General features: G+C 43.3%; 1 protein-coding gene across 1 annotated transcript in view; it reads right to left on the bottom strand.

Annotated features, from left to right (window-relative positions):
• Clvs1 (clavesin 1) overlaps nt 1-19,369 on the bottom strand; it is a 179,515-nt gene that overhangs the window by 6,030 nt on the left and 154,116 nt on the right. Inside the window, exons 3-4 of the mRNA XM_059253834.1 lie at nt 16,515-16,625; nt 12,829-13,064 (exon numbers count right to left, since the gene is read on the bottom strand). Coding sequence (XP_059109817.1) covers nt 12,829-13,064; nt 16,515-16,625 — 347 coding nt within the window. The remainder of the gene's footprint in view (nt 1-12,828; nt 13,065-16,514; nt 16,626-19,369) is intronic.

Below are 19,369 nucleotides of genomic sequence, written 5' to 3'. Positions count from 1 at the left end.
CACACTGCCTACTTTGAGCAGAGTCATGTTTCCTCAGAATTAGAGCAGCACGGAGAGCAGTGAGTCAGCCTGGCCTCCACAGTCCTTTCCCTCCCTCTGAAAGCAGTGGTGTGAACCCTGAGGAGTCACCACAGTGGGCCTGGGATGTGATGTTCTGAAGAGGGAGAAGAGCAATGGAGGCTGCCAAGAGCTGCCGCAGTGTTGGTGACTCACGGAAAAGAATGGCTAGCACTCTTGATAACAGCGACCTTTCACAGGTCTGTTTCTTTAACCAAATGAGAGTCCGTTAATGCAACTTCTCTGACATTATCAGGTCGGTCTGGATATCAGTCTTCTTCTGAGTGTCTGTATCTATCCTACTCAGAATGGAGCTTGCAGAGTGGGCAACTGTCTGCATGATCGAATTGACTTGGGGCTGGCACCGTGGGAACTGATAGCCAAGACAGCGGCAGGTGGTAAGCAGAGACCCGGTGAATAAATGAGGAATTAATGGACAAAGGGGCGAAGGATGAGTGGATGGACGGACAGATAATGTCCATCCAATGGTAAAGGAGATGGCGTTTTGTCTGGAATGGAGAAAATAAGATGGGATATTTTGCTCCCTGAGGATTTTATAAACTTATAGCCTGGTGCAGTGGTGCATACTTAGAATTCCCACATGCAGCAGGCAGACACACTGGAGACTGAGTTTGGAGCAAGTCTGGACGATATAGCAAATTCCAGCCCAGCCTCAGCTACACATTGACAGAGACTCTGCTTATAAATATATGAACAAGTGAATAAATAACAAGAGAGAGAAGATGGAACAGGGGAGATTGTTCTGCTGGGGGAAAAAACAGTTCCCAAGAAAAGCAGAAGGGGAAATGGAAGCAAATGCCCAATGCTTAGAAAGCCCAAGCCAGTTCCATGGCTGCTTCTTATCAGTGATGATGCACATTTTGTCATATTAAACATCCTTACAAACAGGATTTCCTGTGCAATTGAAACATCTTAGATTCCATGAACTGCTAATTTTCCTTCTTTAAGTTTAGAGGTTGCAGATCAGTATACAAGGAAAAGTGTATTTAGGAAACTGCACACAAGGCCAATAGGGCATAATGATTAGCATGCTAGACTTTGTCCTAGGGCAGTGGAGACTTGAACAAAGGTGTTAAGTTGAAGAAAGAGAAATGAAATGGGTTTGTTTCCCTTTCTTTCTTCTGTGTGCACGTGTGTGCATGAAAGCTTACATATGGGCATGTGGACGCCAGAGGAAAACCTAGGAGTTTTATGGGATACTTCACAGGGAACCTCTTCAGACACCTTTCTCTGCTGAGACTGAGTTAGGAGCCCCAGTATGCAACTCCCAGGTACATCCACAGCACTGTGGGGACCCTAGTGGAGGGCTCCTTGTACAGCAACATCGGTCTTCTACATAGACCATAGACTTGCAGACATGCAGGAGCATCTCAAACCTGCTTACAGCTCAGTCCTCAGCATCTAGTATTAATATTTGCCCTTCATTTAATCTACACAGCACAGAAATAAGGTAGATGGATTGCTGTTCACTTCAGACAGAGAAAAACTAACTCATAGATTGCTAGCTACTCAGGCATACAACTACTAACTTGAGTTCATGGAATCAGGTTCCATATCCTAGTCTCTTAGTGACCTTTCTCCTATACTATATGATGGCACTTAAGCGGGGTGGGGGGGGGGTGTCTTCCATAAAGGCAGGGGCTGTTATAGAGGAGACTGAAAAACAGGACTGGGTAAATAGGTAACGGTTTCAATGAGAGGGGGAAAGAGAAGGCAACACCACTGATAAAGACAGATAGAGACAGACTTGCCACCCAGGCCAGAGGGCAGGCTCAGGCTGGGATGGTGTGGTGAGCAAAATCTGAGGGTCCTGTGGGGATAAGGCTTCTTTGCTGACAGGGAAGGAGGGAGGCAGGATGCTGTCACTAATTGTTTTTTCTTTTCTTTTATCCTTTTTGGCTTACCTTGCCTGTTCTTCTATACTCACTATACCTGGCCACACTCTGAGTGCAAGAAACAGTAGGTATAAAGAAATACAGATTGGCTTTATGTGCAAAATACATTCAAAGAAGAGAGAAATGGCCAGTAGAAACTTGATTTCTGACCAGGAACTCAAACCATTTCCTGGAGGCCTGATCCTTCCCTGTTTCTGTGGAAATCCTTGTGCACGGTGCTGAGAAGGGGAGACTATCAATGTTCCTCACAGAGTTTTCTACAGTGTTCCACAGTTGACACTGTCATCCTGCTGCCATTTGACACTCACAGCAACACCCGAGGCTCATTTAAAAAGTGGTGTGATTGTAATCCCAGCACTAGGGAGGCAGACAGGCAGATCTCTGTGTCTTCCTGCCAGCTAGTCTACCCGAACCAATGAGCTCCAGGTCCCAGGAAGAGACCTTGTCTCATAGAAGCAAGGTGAATGAAATCCAAGACATCTGGGGTTGAGGTTGACCTTTGGCCTCCACATGCGCACACATGCATGCACGCATGCACACACACAGAGAAACACACACACACTATATGCATATACAAAGCTAACAAGACACCTACTCCAACATCAGTTTGAAGCTAAATGTACTGCTAGCTGCATGCTGCTCTTAAACATGACATGACTTACAGATTTCTCTCATATACTATGTCAAATATTTTGCTTTGTTCCTACAATTATCAAAGGCTATAAGCGGTTGGTTGCTGGCTGGCTGTTAAGGACAACAGTGTCAGGTTAATTGGAATCAGCCAAGCGTTTGTTTATCAATATGTCACATGAAATGAATATGCCTTGCCTTTCTTGTCTAGGCTGCGGCACCTTTTCTAAGAGGTTGCATCCAAGCATGGTGCTTTAGCAAACAGAAATCGCAGAGCACACACTGTGAGTCATCACGGATTTCTGGTGCTTCTGTCCAGACCGCTCTCCACATCTGCTCATTTCCCTCCAGTTCAACCCTACTTCTTTCTTTGCCAGAAGCTTAGAAATCTTTATCTCATAAATCCTCATGTCATTCTTTAAAAGCATGCCTCTGTACACAGGCTTTAACCAGGCCCATTCATTTTCTTGCCAACAGATTCATCATAGAGATTTTCTTTCACTCCACTGATCCATGGCCATATATGATATGATTGGAAGAGATGGCTCCCTTCATTCATGCTTCAGAAAAGAAAGCTAAAAGCTGAGTGTCTTTCTCTGTCAAATGCCCAAGTAAGGAAGAGGCTAGACAGCTAATCTTCTTCATTCATTAAAAAACACTAACAAATTCCTGTTAGCATACAGTATTTATTAGCCTGCACAAATACAGGACTTTATGGCTTCCTTGGAAGTCTTTTCCTTCAAGAAGTTCTAGCATTTAAGCACTATCTACCTGAGCAGCAATGACTCTCCAGGAATAGTGTCACACAACACACGCGCACACACACACACATACACACACACACACACACACATACACACAAGAGAGAGAGAGAGAGAGAGACAGACAGACAGACAGACAGACACAGAGAGAGATGCACACAGAGAAATACACAGACAGACAGACAGACACACGCACACATACACACACACACACACACACACACACACACACACACAGAGAGAGAGAGAGAGAGAGAGAGAGAGAGAGAGAGAGAGAGAGAGAGAGAGAGAGAGAGAGGAGAGAGAGAGAGAGAGAGCACAGGCTACATTCTCAAATCTCACGAAGGTAATGGCCAACCCTATTGATAGATGAAAACCAGTCAAATTGATTTTAACTACCAAGGCAGGAACCAAAGTGGAATACATGACTGGAAGTTTCTTTCTTGCTCAGAAAGTTGAATAAAAGAAATAAAAGTAGATTTTTTACAGCATAGCTGATCAAGACCACAAAACACTGGCCCCTCCATATGAAGCTGGAACAAAACGTTTCTCTAAAGTAACGGCTATTCTTTCCATGTGACTGAAGTCACAGCCAGAATTGTTTAGTCTTCCTTGTCTCTGAATTGCTTTCTGCACCTGTGTTAGTAGGCTTTCTATACCTATACGAATATTAGAGATAATCAAAAAGTAAAGAGAAAATACATATTTTGACTTATGTTTTCAGAGATTCCATTTCATAATTGATTAGCTCCATTGCTTGAGGCCTATGGTTACCCAGCACATCACATCATGGAGGGAGTACAGGGCAGAGGAAAACTTCATTTTGTGGCTTGAAAGGGAAACAGAAACAGGTACATACACATGTCTCCAATGACCCAAGACCTCCTGCTCTTGACCTTCTATACCCCCTCACTCCACCTCTTAAAAAGCCCTAATGTCTCATAATAGCACCATGCTGGAGAGCCTTTGTGTTTAATGGGTCAGACCGTTACAAGATCCCTAGTAAGTGCTCAACATTAAACTTTATCTATAAACATGCTGCACCAAAAACTTACTCTAGGATGCCTAGAAATGACTAAAATTGAGTTTTGACTTTATGTAAAAAAAAAATCATACCACTTTCTAAATAAAAACAAATGTAAAACGCAGGCATAAAAATATGTCAACCTAAACATATACCAAAGGAAGTCATGACATGTCATATCAACTTAGGACATCAACACAGTGTTCATTATCTACCTCATGAGTGAGGCAGCAGCGTCACATTTGTGTGTGTGTGAGTGTGTGTGAGTGTGTGTGTGTGTGTGTGTGTGTGTGTGTGTGTATTATGGTGTCAGACTGACACTAGTCTTTCCACTCCATAATACACACCTGTGACCTGAGACCCACTGACATGCTGTTGGAATGTATGCTGATGCTATGGATAGGGTGGGCAGGCATGGCTCTTTGCCTGGTATTTGGCTCCTATAGGAAGCACCTCATCTCAGTGCTCCTCTTCTGTCTGCATTAGCTCCTCTCAGATGGACTCTATTTAATGTAAGTAGCCATAGCAACTGTATCTTAGGTAGAGGGATCTGGCTTATTCAGTCATCTGCTGAGCAAAGAACGCTTCCCCGCTGTCATTACTTCTGAGCTCCTGAGAAGGGTCGGTGGCTCCACACTCATTAAGCTTCAAGTCGCTCTTTTCATTGCCAAGATACAAATGAAGAACTTGAGCTGAACAAGGCTAGAGTAACAGGTAGTCCTTTTATTTTGACACAAGGTCTTTCTACACATCCCAGACTGGACTAGAACTTACAGTCTTCCTGCCTCAGATGCCCAAGTGCTGCGATTACAGGCAAATGCTCCTAATTCTGTCTTTTTAAAAAACAAACAAACAAACAAACAAACAAAACCAAAACAATCCCTTTCCTTGTACAGCAGGGCTCCCAGACTGAGCCCAAAGTGGAAAGTGGATGCTTCTGAGCAGCCCGGGAGGGAATGTGGAGCTTAATGGCCAGTCAAGGTTAATCCAGGTTGGGTTTCCATAGTCTTCACTCCACGCCAATCACTTCAGCAACTCTTTCACAGAACCATGAGAGGCAAGTATATGGTAAGACATGAAGCCATTCTACATGGAAAGAAGCTTGGAACAAAACAGGTTTATTGACATACGATCCTCCTTGCCCCCTTGCATGACTTCTTATGATCTTGTCTATGAAGAAGGAAAAATGGTATAACTTTAATATCAATATAAAATGGAATTTGTATGCAGTTGTACTTTTTACACTAAAAGTATTAAATTTGTGTAGACCATGTGCCAGGCAAAATAAACTAACACGCTTGTGAAGGAAATTATGAATGACAGGAGAAGTCCTCAGCCCTGAAGTCGGGAGGCTCACGCTTCAGCCGCTGTGATTGCTTGTGAGCAGCAGAGGGCAAAAAGGTGGATAAAGTACTTCTGCATTATTCCTCATCTTACATAAAATGATGAACATTTCATATATGTAAGAATGAAAAAGTGTCAAGTAAATCTGTTTTGTTGAAATTTAAGATCTTAGAAAAGTTTTATGCAATAGCAATATTGCAGAAATACAGACTTTTGATTAATCAATCCATGTGACACCCTCAGTAGTCAATATCATTTAGGCCACGTGCACCCTTAAGCATGTGGAGGGTAACAGGAAAGATCTTTAGTGGTGCAAATCCATCTTCCAGGTGACCTCTAAGGACATCCTCTGCATCTGAAATGTCATAAGTTTCAGAGAAGAGTAAGTAGTTTTCTCTCTCTCTCTCTTTCTCTCTCTCTCTCTCTCTGAGACATATACGTCTCTCTTTTTTTTTTGAGACTGCAGTCATATACAGTGAAAAAGTAGCTTGTTCAAGTTTAGCAAGGGGATGGGTTAAAAATACATGCTTTCTCTTCTGCCAGCCCTGGCTGGAACTACCTGCCGTTGCTAAGGTGGGGATACAGTTTTCGTCTGGTCTATGCTCATTTAGCCCCCAACCCCTTCCATAACAATCTTGTGTAGTTCAGTGCTGTCCCCTGCCCTTTGCTGAGTAACCTCATGGCATAACACTGCAAATCAGAACCCTCTTTTCTCTGGGCATGGTGACAGGTCCAAAGGGAAATACAAAGCCTGGCCTTTCATTTCTGCCCAGGAAAATCAAGAAAGAAAGATGCTTTTTATTTCCTTGAGATCATCAGCTGCGGTGTCAACAGCCGCCTCGGGGTTGAGGAAAATTAGAAGAAATAAACAAAACAATGAAATCCAAGAGCCATTTGTGATCTCCATCATGCTGTAAGCTGCCAGCCCTGAGTTCCCCTTCTCAGCATTGCTCTGCAAGCCAAGCTCCTCTCTAAACTCCCTCCTCTGCACCAACAGCCTGCAGTCAGATGGCTCCAGCTTCAGGAAACAGCTCAAATTCCCAAGCCCAAATGAGTCTAGGGTAAAACCTTAGTGAAATTTATGAGTAGTTTTCTAATAATACATATATATGTATGTATATATATATATATATATGTGGGCACATGAATATATATATATGTGTGTGTGTGCATATTATATAGGTATGTATATATGCGTGCATGTATGCAGTATGTATGTATATAAAACTCAAAGGAGATGGCTAATCATTCACCAATAGTCACTTCAAAACAGTGTCTCTGTGAGTATGTTAGATTTTTATCATGTCTATAGCCAGTATAATCACTTTGCCAGTAAGAAAGTCTATAATCAGAAATTAATTAATAAATATTGCCTAATGATTAGAAGAGATGTCATAAAATCTGCACATGGATTTAAAAGTCATGCTTTTACTTCATGGGAAAGAAACTTCAGACTTGCATTTCTAACTAAGCTTCCACCAGGACAGTTGGTTTCCAGCCCCAGGCCCTCCCTCCCCCTTTCCAGCTAACAAAGCCCCCTTTGTCTGGGCATTATTTTCCCACAGAAGTCAGGGCCAGGAAGCCTGAGAATCCCACAGTTGTGTCAGACCTGGGGAGAGAACCTGGGGTCTGTGGTCCCCACTATACTACTGCTGCTGCATTCCCGCAGCCTCCTTCATTTGACACATCTCATTACGTACAGCAATGAACTTCCCTTCTTGCATAAGGCAGTTCACTTGAGGTTTTGTCTCATTGGCAGCAAAAACAATCATTGCTGATAAAAAGCTGCACAAGTTGGACCACACTCTTCAGACACACTGAAGCAATGAGTTAGGGAGGAGGAAATGGGCTGTTTCACACTTAAACTTTAAAAAACAGCTAACAGACTGAAAAAGAGCAAGAGGGCTCCTACGAATATAATAATAATAATAATAATAATAATAATAATAATAATAATAATAAAATACCCCAGGAATGATGGGCTTGAAGAGGTAAAATGCTTGTGGTGTAAACATAATGACCCAAGTTTTAATGCCTAGGACCCATGTAAAGCCAAGTGTGGTAGCACATGTCTGCAATCTCAATGCTCATACATGTGCTGGGAGGCAGAGATGGGCAAGGCCCACGGGTCAGTTAGTCTGGCATACTCAGTAGTGAAAACTCAAGGAAAAGAGAAACTTCCTTCTTAAACAATGTAGCAGGCAAGAACCAGCATTTTAGATAGTCCTCTGACTTCTAGACATGCTCTGCAGCAAATGTGCAACACACACACACACATACACACATACACATACACACATACACACACACATACACACACACACACACACACACAGAGAGAGAGAGAGAGAGAGAGAAAGAGAGAGAGAGAGAGAGAGAGAGAGAGAGTTAGGGTTTCTATTGCTGTGAAGAGACACCATGACCACAGCAACTCTTATAAAAAAAAAAAAATTTAATTGCAACTAGCTTACAGTTTCAGAAGTTCGGTCCATTATCATCATGGACATGGCAGTGTGCAGGCAGACATGATGCTGGAGAAGGAGCTGAGAGTTCTACATCTGGAACCACAGGCACCAGGAGCAACTGTGTCACTAGGTGTGGCTTAAGCATAGAAGACCTCAAAGCCTGCCTCTATAGTGTCACACTTCCTCCAACAAGGCCACACCTACTCCAAGGCCGCACTTCCTCATAGTGCCACTGCCTGTGGGCCAAACATTCACACACATGAGTCTATAGGGGCCATTCCTATTCAAGCCACCACATCTACTCCCTGGGCCCCATAGGCTTGTAGCCATAACATAACGCAAAATCCATTTTGTCCAACTTCAAAAGTCCCCACAGTCTATCACAGTCTCAACAATGTTTAAAAGTCCAAAGTTCAAAGTCTCTTCTGAGATTCATGCAATCTCTTAAGTGTAATACCCTATAAAATGAAAATCAAAAGGCAGATCACATATTTCCAACATATAACGGTATAGGATATACATTACCATTCCAAAATAGAGGAAAGGGAGCATAGTAAAGAAATACTGGACCAAAGCAAGACTGAAAGCCAGCTGCACAAACTCCAAACTCTGCATCTCCATGTCTGATGTCAAAGCATTCTTTGGATCTCCAACTCCTTTCAGCTTTGTTGACTGCAACATGCTTCTTTCTCTTGGGCTGGTTCCACTCCCAGTAGGCAGCTCTCCTTCACAGGTATCCCACGGTTCTGGCATCTCTAACACCTCAGGGTCTCTAAGGCAATCCAGGCTTCATCTTCACAGCTTAATACAATGGACTTTCTAGGCTTCCATGCTGAGACACCACTGCCACTGACCTGCCCTCAGTGGCTTTCTTTAGTCTCAGAGGGAGATCCCATAACCCCTTGTTTCTATGCTTGGCTCTAAAGCCAGAACTACATGGCTGAAGCTACCAAGTTCTGCTGCCTTTTGAGACTGGAACATGGCCCCTTTGTTCAATTACATATTCACAAGCTTTCTCTTTTCAATGGTTTCCTTAACTGCCTAAGCTTGGCTCTCTTGGAATTTGATCTGTAGACCAGGCTGGCTTCAAACTCAGAAATCCGCCAGCTGCCTTCTGAGTACTAGGATTAAAGGTGTGTTGTACCATGCCTAGACCTAAGCTGTTCTTTAAGTCCTTTTCACAAGTTGGAAGCTTAGCTGGGTAGGATCTTGTGCTGAGATCATCATTCCTTCTTTTCCATTTCTTAATCTATTTATTTCCTTGAACACAGGAATCAGCTCTATTCCACTTTCTGGTGCCCCTTTTCTCTTCAATCCATACATTTTGTGTTTTTCCTTGCTTAGCTTGCTTCTTCTTTATAAATCTTTGGAAGAGTCAACACCAGTAACCACACAGAAGAGTCCATATCAGGCTGTGTTGAGATTTCCTTTGCCAATGCAATTAATCCAAAACTCTTCACTTTAGCATCAGGCAGACTTTTTGGACAAGGGCAAAAGCAGCCACAAACTTCACCAAAATATTGCAAGAATGATCTCTAGACCACATACCAAAAGTTATTTTCCTTTGACACCTCTTGAGCCAGGCCCCCGCAGTTCAAATCGCCCTTAGCACCACTGTCTTCCAGGCTCCTACTACTAAGCCCCACTTAAAGTATTCAACTGACTTTCTAATCCAAACTCCCAAAGTCCACATTCCTCCAAACAAAAGCATATACCCCAGTCCCTGGTACCAACTTCTGTCTTAGTTAGAGTTTTTATTGCTGTGAAGAGCAACAACTCTTATAAAGGAAAACATTCAATTGGGGCTGGCTTACAGTTTCAGAGGTTTAGTCCATTATCATCATGGCAGCATGTAGACAGACATGGCATTGGAAAAGGAACTGAGAGTTCTATATCTTGATCTGCAGGTAGCAGAAGCAACTGTATCACTGTGTGTGGCATGAGCATACCTAAGACATCAAAGCTCACTCCCACAGTGACATACTTCTTCCAACAAGGTCACACCTATTCCACCAAGGCCATACCTCCTGATGGTGCTACTCATTATGGCCCATAGGCCAAGGATTTACACATAAGTGTCTACGGGGGCCATACATATTCAAACCACCATATATACCATATATGAGAAGTTAAATACAAGAAATTCCAGAGAATTTAATATTGGAGCAAAGAATGCCTCAAACTCTTATCTGGTAGTCACTGGATTAAAGAGAACAATCTTGAAATAATCTATTTAAAGAAAGTCCCATCAAAATAATAATTATTATCTTTTCTGATTAAAGGCAGAATCACAATTATTGAAGGGAAAAAGAACCAGTACCTGTTGTGACCACCCTTTGAAGAGAGTGTCAGTTGTCTGCAATTTTCCTTTACACTCTTCTACTGAGAAACACTGTTCCGGTGAGCCACTTGAAACCCAGTGGCTGCATTGCTCAGAAGCCTCATTATAAAAAGTGATCGATTCCCAAAGATGGGCCACAAAAGACCACTTCACTCCAAATGGACTATAAGCGTGTAGAGAATCATGGCAGAGAGTAGGACCTCTGCGTACCTGCTGGAACTCACAATACTACTCCAAAGTCATCCATCCGCAACTCTGACATAGCCATGCAGCATGAGCACACTGCCCCATCCCTGCCTGTCTGAATCTGGACAGTGAAATATGAGGCTTCCTGCGAATCTGGCTTGAGAGAAAGATCCCGCTAACAGATGGGAAGACAGAAAAGTTTCTCTCGAAGTCTCCTCTAGTTCTGTCTTCATTTTTTCCTGAATCCTCCAGATTCCAAGAGGTGAAGAGATGCCAGGAAATACACAGTTCTGTTCCTCCATCAGTGAGGTGTCTGCATTTGGGGAAAGTTGATTCTTAATCACTACTGCTAAAACTGTCCCTCAGTACACTCCTCTGCAGTATGGGCTGAAACATAAAAGGACAGGCCCTCTGGTCCAGAATAGAAGGGATCTGAGGCTTCCCAGACAAACCTTCCTAGGAAAATGGAAAAACAAGCTAGGAACAAATATTGAGAAAATAATTCAAATAGAGAATAACCTAAACAACAACTGGAATAAATGCTCCCCAATAAAGCAATGGCTACAGTGGATATCAGTGTCCTAGGATCCTAGGCAGCATCAGATATATAGAAGCTGTTCTGTGGGACACAGACAGGTGCAGCACAACCATGTAGACATTGGATGTTCTCCCACCCTTGCTAAACTTACAGGCTGAGTGCTCACTCCAGCCCTGTGGTTATGGCTGTATTTGGAGATGGATTTTTAAAAGGGGTCATTAAGGTAAAATGTGGTCAATAGAGTGGGCTCTAAACCACTATTTCTGCTGTTCCCATAAGAAGAAATCAAGACACAAACACACACAGAAGAAAGATCTTCGGAGACAAGGGGCAAAGACAACCATCTGCATGCCAGGAGGAGAGGCTTCAAAGATGCCAACTCTCCTGACACCTCGATCTTTGCTCTTTCTGTTTCAGACTGTGAGGAAAGACTTTATTGATGCTTAGGGAATCTAGACTGCCTTACTTATTAGTGCAACTGCAGCCAATGAATCCTCACTATTAGATGTCAGAAAACACCGAGATGTGAGCACAAATGTGTATAGTCCATGAAGAAACAAGTGGAAGGGCCGACCCTGTCTGGTGACAGTGGTCACACATGGAGAGAGATTGGAGTGCAGATCGAGATGGTGACTAAAGGGGATTTCAACCTGAAAAGCTAAGGGTTGAGAGTGTGTAGGATCATTTGCATGACAAATTTAAAAAGCCACCTACAGGCTGGGGATGTAGGTTGGTGTTAGATTGTGTGAACTAGCATGAACAAAGCCCAGATTCCATCTCAGAAATACACACACACACACACACACACACACACACACACAAACACACACAAAGTACAAGTGGTCAAGGAAAGAATGAGAGAAGGAGGGAGAGAGAAAGAAAAAGAAAAACAGAAAAAGAGAAAGCTGTAAAGCAACCTTCTCCATCATGAGCATCCACGCAGCACACTCTACCAGCTGAGGCCAGTTCTCTCTGGGGATTTACTCCATGCCCACGACCCTCTTTATACTCGCAAGCCTGAGGTGCCGTCCATCTTTGTAAGGCTTTGTTCCGCTATCCATCTCTCAGGCTTGGCACACCAGTTCCCTTTTACTCCAGAGATTCTGACCTTCCCTCTGTGGGTAGCTCAAGTGCCAGCCATTTTATGAGCATGCACAAAAGCCTTTCCTGGAGTATTTTCTAGACACACCTTCATCATCTTATTTGTGTTGATGGCCCTAATGCATAATAATGGTGCTACAGCCGAATACTGTTCCTTTGGCTTCAAAGAAATGAGTGGTAGGCATGTTCTCTGCTGGGTGGCATTGTCCTCAGTGTATCCCAGAGCTCTACCGTTCCATCTGTATCTTAACAGACTCCCACAGTTTAAGAGGCAGATTGCAATCAGGACATAAAGTTCTTCCCTCAAATTGGGTAAAGGGGACAACCACTTCTGGGTCAGCCAAGACCCATTTGCTGTAAACTCTGATGAAAGAATTTTATTCAATTCTGTGTCCACAAAGTTTTCAATTTCTTAAGCCACAGTAGGTCTACATGGACCTTCTCATGCCCTCTAGCCAGCCTTACCGTTTCATGGGCTTGGGTGAGCACTCTCTCTCCAGGTTGGAGCAGGTATGTTTCACGTGCATGGCATTATAGGAGGTGTGGGTATAGTCATTTTCATCACTGTAGTCAGGACCAAGCAATGTCCGGGCCCAAGTCCCCATGTCATAAGGAGGGAGGGTTCCTCCAAATTCAGAGGGCAGAAACTCAGGGTGTATCAGCTGGTGAAGGCTGTTTAAATTGTTTCCATGTAGGAAAATCTAGAAAGGAAAAAAATATCAACATAGAAATTTAAAAATATGGTAAGTGTTCAGTCTAATGCACAATTTAGCAAAGACAAATTGTACGTGTCTCTGGTGACCATGGCATTCAAAGAGGCAATTCTTTTGTGCCCATGGCTTAGTCATCATAAAAGGTTATTTTATTGCCTAAAAAATAGGCTGAATTGATAGTTGTTTTAAAAAATGAAGTTTAAACCCAGGATAGCTAAAAGAATCTTGTACAATAAAAAATGAAGTTTAAGAATAGAGTGGACATTATTTGGCCACCACTCAAATTTGCACACACAGTCACGTCCTAGTCACTCCTGCTGAGAAGAGGGAAGTAATGCCTGTTGCTCCAAAGCTACTCATGCTTTTTTTTTTTAATTTTGCAATACAATTCAGTTCTACATATCAGCCATGGATTCCCTTGTTCTCCCCCCTCCCGCCCCCCTCACCTTTCCCCCAGCCCACCCCCCATTCCCACCTCCTCCAGGGCAAAGCCTCCCCCGAGGACTGAGATCAACCTCGTAGACTCAGTCCAGGCAGGTCCAGTCCCCTCCTCCCAGGCTGAGCCAAGCGACCCTGCATAGGCCCCAGCTACCCATGCTTTGAATGCCATGCTCCTACCTGCGAACTCTGGCCCCCAGGATCCCCCCAGTTCCACCATCTTCCAGGCCCCCCTATGTACAGCCTCTCCCTGTAGGGGTCCATTCTGCCTTTCCTCGCAAATCAATCCCAGGCCCTATCCATGCTGATTCTCCATGCCCTTCCCGCCATGAACTCTTCTGTATCTGATGGTGTCTTGCTCTGTTCGGTTGTGTTCCATTGGGTCTTAGGGAGAGAGATGATGATATTTTGCTCTGCTAGCATAGCCTGTAGTTCCAAAGATGGTGTGTATGTACTAGATAGAAGCTGAGTCAGTTCCTGTTCAGTGTAGAACCATGGCCTGAGAATGTGTTGTCAGAAGTTCTTTGGGGCAGTTTTCCCTTCTTGCCTGCATCGAGTACTGACACCCTAACAAGTCTGTGTCTTCGGAGCATACAGTGTTTAATGCTCTAAATTGGCCAAAATGAGACGAGGGGGAAAGCTTCACATTTCAGTTATTTTTAGATAAATCCACAAATGGCATGTAATAAGTAGATAACTGTCACTGACTACAATTTAGAAATTGACCTTGAAAGTTAATTTAAAATACATCTGTAATGACATTGGTTCCTACACACATTGTGGCATGAAATAATTACACCCAGTGCATAAGTTACACACAATTAACTACATGGAGTAAGTAAGCGATACTCAAGCAGAACACCATCAATTACACGCTTGGCCATACATGGCACAGCTAACAATGGTGGCATCCAAATGTGAGTTTTAAAATACTCACATTTGGACCTCAGCAACAAACTCATTCTCTTCACTCTACCCTGTCCTGTAAACAGCATCATGTAAAGACGAAAGGGAAAAGGAGGTAAGTGTGGAGCTCTTCTGGGCGCTCTAGTGCCTGGGAAGGCAATGTGCATTTCTGACATTGTTGTTGGATATGACTGAAAGTTAATAAAAAAGAATTGTTATGGATAAACTAAAATATTCTAGCATTTATGAAACTCGATAGCAGATGCTGGAGTATCAGAATCACACAAAGTCCTGAGCCTGGCGTTTACATTCAGCATTTGTATCCACATACCCCACCCACTTAGTTCTTAAAGGATGGGGCATGCTGCTGAAGATGGCTACTCTGGCATCCCTACTGATTGTGCAGTGCAGCAGAGAGGAACACAGAGGTAGGAGGTTGGACCTACTTGTCCAGGGTCAAGATCTGCAGAAACCCCCTGCTCTGGTTCAGCAGACAGTGTCCACTGTGGGAGGAACTCCCACAGTCCCCATGCTAGGTAGAAGATGCAGGCTCTGGGAGGCCTGACGTCATGACGCAAACAATACTTGATACTGGCCTGAGCAGACTATAGAATGTCTCAGAAGGTCCTTGCTTCTTGATACTGGTGATGTCTAGTTCTAAATTCTGTCCTTGTTTGGAAACAGGACTTGTCCTTCGCCCATAGTCCCCTACAATGTTCTCTAAAGACCAAGAAGCATCCAAGGCTTAGGAATTTGGAACCCCAATGTGTGTGTATGATGTGTGTGTATATGTGTGTGTGTGTGTGTGTGTGTGTGTGTGTGTGTGTGTGTGTGTGCTCATACCACTTCATCAATCACATAACTATTCAAGGTAATGGATATCTTATCATAATTGTAGTGATCATGCTACAGTGTATTCATATATTAAATTGCTGAATTGTGTTCCTTAAACACACACAATGTTTACTTGTCAAGTGTGTTTTAGTAAAACTAGTGGGGGAAAAAGATAGTATAAAAAGGAATAAAATCACCAAGTGTCTGATATGTGAATGGCATTATTCTCTATGTTTTCATATGCTGTCTCACTAAATTGCTCCAAAAGTCTATGGTGTAGGAGTTAGTCTCCCAAGTAAAAAATGAGGACAGTGAGATTCAGGGTAGCTAATGGATGCTTGCTACTCAGCTGAATAGAATGCTGGCCCTGCTCTGATGAAAGAGCCTGGCTTCTCAAATGTTGACTGATGTCATTATTATTTCAGGCCTTCTTTTAAAGATTATTGCATCCAATGAACAATGCTTTCAACCTTACATATGATGGGTCTGGCTGTTACCATTCAAGGGCTAAGAGAGAAAAAATATAAAGAACCGTTTTTTATAGTGATGATACAGGACAAAATGTTAGCTACTGGTGTAGCCCATAAGCAAGAAGTAGCAACCGGGTGAATGCCTGCAACCCCAGAACTCCAGACACAGAGGCAAGAGGATTAAGAACTGGAGGCTAAGGTCTGGAGAGATGGCTCAGCAGTGAAGAGCATCTGATGCTGCTGCAGAGGGCCCATACGGCAGCTCACAGTTGTCTGACCCAAGTCCCATGGTATCTGATGCCTTCTCTTGGCCTCTATGTTCACTGCGTGCATGTGTCGTATACATACATGCAGACAAAGCACTCATTTATGTAAAATGAAAATAAATCTTTAAAAAATAATTTGAGGCCAGCCTGGGCTACATAATAAGATCCCCCACAAACAAACAAACATACCCCCACAAAAAAACAAAAGAATCAAATAAGAGCAGGAAGTGGCTGCGTGTCCTGCTCCATAATCATTTGCAGTAAAATTCGCATATCGTATTGACATGCCTTCAAAGTTTCTTTTAGTTTGTCTGGCACTCTAAAAATAACCCATCTTACTGAATTATTGATTAAATACAAATCATTTGCAAACTCCTGCTAAGGTGCAAATATTCAAAAATTGCAAAACCATGGTAAAAGCTATTGGGGGGATGCACACACAGAATAGCACTATAATTGTTCCCGACACACAGGCAACCCCCTCTCCCCCATTCAGAAGTTAAAAGACACTTTTTTCTCATTACCCGCTTTCTTGTCTTGTCTTTAAGGAATGGCTTGATGAGCGTGTACAGGGCATGGATGTACCAGGGCTGGTTGACAAAATGGACTCCTCCAAAGCGGGCAGGAAAGCTATCCTGGGAAAGAAATACAAAGATGGAGAGAACATCAGTTACTGACACCCCAGACTGGGTGACAGCAGCATAGCAATGCAGGGGACAGCCTGCTCCTCCAGCAGAAGCTCCCACTTCCTGGTAAAGAAAGGAGACAGACACTCAGCTCCTCTCCTGGCCTCCGGCATTCTTCCTCCTCCTCCTCTCATTCCGCAGCCTACAAATGGTGCATAGGTTCCAGGCTAGTCTTCCCAAAAGGCAATGACTGATTCATCGAGGTGGTACAGAGGTATGTGAGACCCAGATCACGGGGAGTCAGAACTTTTCAAGGCATTGGGTAAGCACACTTCAGCTCCCGAAGACCTGAGTAAACTCTCAGTCTCTGCCCTCCTTCCGTCTTCTCTCCATGATATTGTGTCACCTTGACAACAGCCCCGAACATGGACTTGTTGGGTGAGTTGAGCAGGTTGCACAGGACAAGGCTGCAGAAGGACCCTAAAGGATCTTACGAACTGAGGTTCTCTGAATTGACCCCGGTCTGACAACATGTGCTGTTGGTCTCTTTCTGTACTACCTGTCCACTCCACCCTGCAAGCACACAGCAGATCCTAGAGAAAAGATAATTCTGGTTGAGGGCTGGTGGACCACCCTAACTGAATAAGAACCCCCTCTTCCACAGATCAGCACAGTTTGTAAATATCAGGCTTTAAGAGGATTTTCAAAATGGCTCTTAGTTTGGAATCCAGGCCAGAATAACAGCCTGTGCTTTGCAAGCTGGTAAACTACTCTGAGGGCTTGAGATCCACAGGAGGAGGGACCTTGGCCGGGAAGTCCTGATGCGTGGTTTCAGCAGACTGAGTCTGCCCCTGCTGATGAAATTGAAAGACAGGCAACACCTAAATGGTATTTGTGTCACTACACGTGCTGTCAATCAGGTTCATCGCAACAAACAGCCTGTAATGAACGTTGTTAGCAAGACAAGAAGGCAGGGCAGCTACAGCTCAGGCAGGGAGCACTCTCTGTGGGTGTATGAAATGCTGTGCCTGGCTCTTTAGTATAATAACGAGCAAAGAGGGCTATTAACTTTTTCCACAACTCTCTGCATCTGTAAGATCCCTAGGCACCTGCCATGGAGACCTAGTTTCAGTGAAAGTATATGGAACTGAGCTTAAGGGCTGACATTTGAAAATCTTAAAAATAACTTTTACTTCTAGCTAGATGTTTTACAAAATAGCAAATAATGAAATAGCTTGAAGGCTAAACTAGAGAATTTCAGTTTATTTATTCATTTTATTTTATTTTGATTTTTAAAAAGTAATGGAACCACCACCAAGTATGGGGATTGAGTGATCATTTATACTGACTTAAGTATTTGCCACTGTATGTAACGCTCTCCAAACAGGACATGGCTGTTGCCCTCTTGAACTCTCCACCAACTGTGATTACCAAAGCAGAGTTCACACGAATTCTGGCCCATTATCCTTCTGTCAAGGAGAGTTAGGGGGACTTGGGAGACAGCGCACTACAAGGAGGCCTGACTAGCTTCCAGAGCCCAGTAAGTCTCAGTGAGGGTAGTTCCCTTAGTAGGAGGAGCAGCCCACAGTCGCCCTTGCTCTTGGAAGTAGTTCCTCACCCTCACTCATCAAGCTAGACTGGGTACAACTGTTTCTTTGGTCTGTCTGGAGAGACCGGATGTTCGCCTCCCAAAGAAGTTTATGAACAGTGTGCTCTTACCACCACATCTGCTTGCAGAAAAGTCAAAGTTTTAAATAAGGTGGGTTTTTGCATGTGTAAGGGGAGAGTTGGGGTTAATGTTTGTGCTAAGCACTGAACACAGGGCCTTGCTCATGTTGGCAAGCTGCATGCCGAATCCAACGTTGTCTTTTTGTGTTCAGTTCAAGACAGAACAATGTTTCCTCATTCCTTAAAGCAAGAGGCTGTCCTGCCAAACTCTTCCCTTGTAATAAAGGCTACACCCTAGTTTCGCTTTTTTTTGGTCCATTTGATCTCTTATTCAGAAACATAACTTACATGATGAGTGTGAGTTCTGAGAGGCTATAGAAAAAGAACAGGATTGAAACATTTGTTCATAAAACCCAGACTTTACTATCTTTTTTTTTTTTTTTTTTACTGGAACTAATAAGAACATGTATATTTCTACTGGTATAGTCTTTTGTATTCTATGTTTTTAGATTAGTAAAGTAGAAGAAAATGCTGAGAAACAAGAGACAGTAGGAAAAAATCACAATGACAATATTAACCTTAAAAAATACCTAGAGACACTTAGCTTTAGTCTGTGAAACCTCAGTCATCAACACCATCAAAAACTGTCCTCTGGTTATACCGGGGACGTTGAGTGAGGCGTCCCTCCCACAGCTGGAAGTTCTGGTTTGGCTCAGGTCCATCAGTCTGTCAGGTTTTTACTGTCCTCATTCAAGTCAGCCAGTGAAATGTGCCAACAAAACACATGAGCCTGAGCTTTGGAGTTTTGGGCTTGGGTTCAAATAGAAACAGGGTTATTTTTCTTCAGATCCCTCCTATAAACTTCAAATGAGAGGCCTTCCTCCTTGGTAACAGCCATGTGCAAATGTTTTGAATAAAGCCTGGCTGTGCTGGCTGTGTATTAATTTGTAAGTGTGTGTGTGTGTGTGTGTGTGTGTGTGTGTGTGTGTGTGTGTGTGTGTAGAGGGAAATACTGAAATTAGGAAACCCACTGTTTTAGTTTGTATATGGAATGTCCTCCATGGTCTCATGAATTGAGTCCTTGG

The sequence above is a fragment of the Peromyscus eremicus genome, chromosome 2, assembly GCF_949786415.1.
Source record: "Peromyscus eremicus chromosome 2, PerEre_H2_v1, whole genome shotgun sequence".
Taxonomy (NCBI): domain Eukaryota; kingdom Metazoa; phylum Chordata; class Mammalia; order Rodentia; family Cricetidae; genus Peromyscus; species Peromyscus eremicus.
This window is presented reverse-complemented; position numbering and strand designations above follow the sequence as displayed.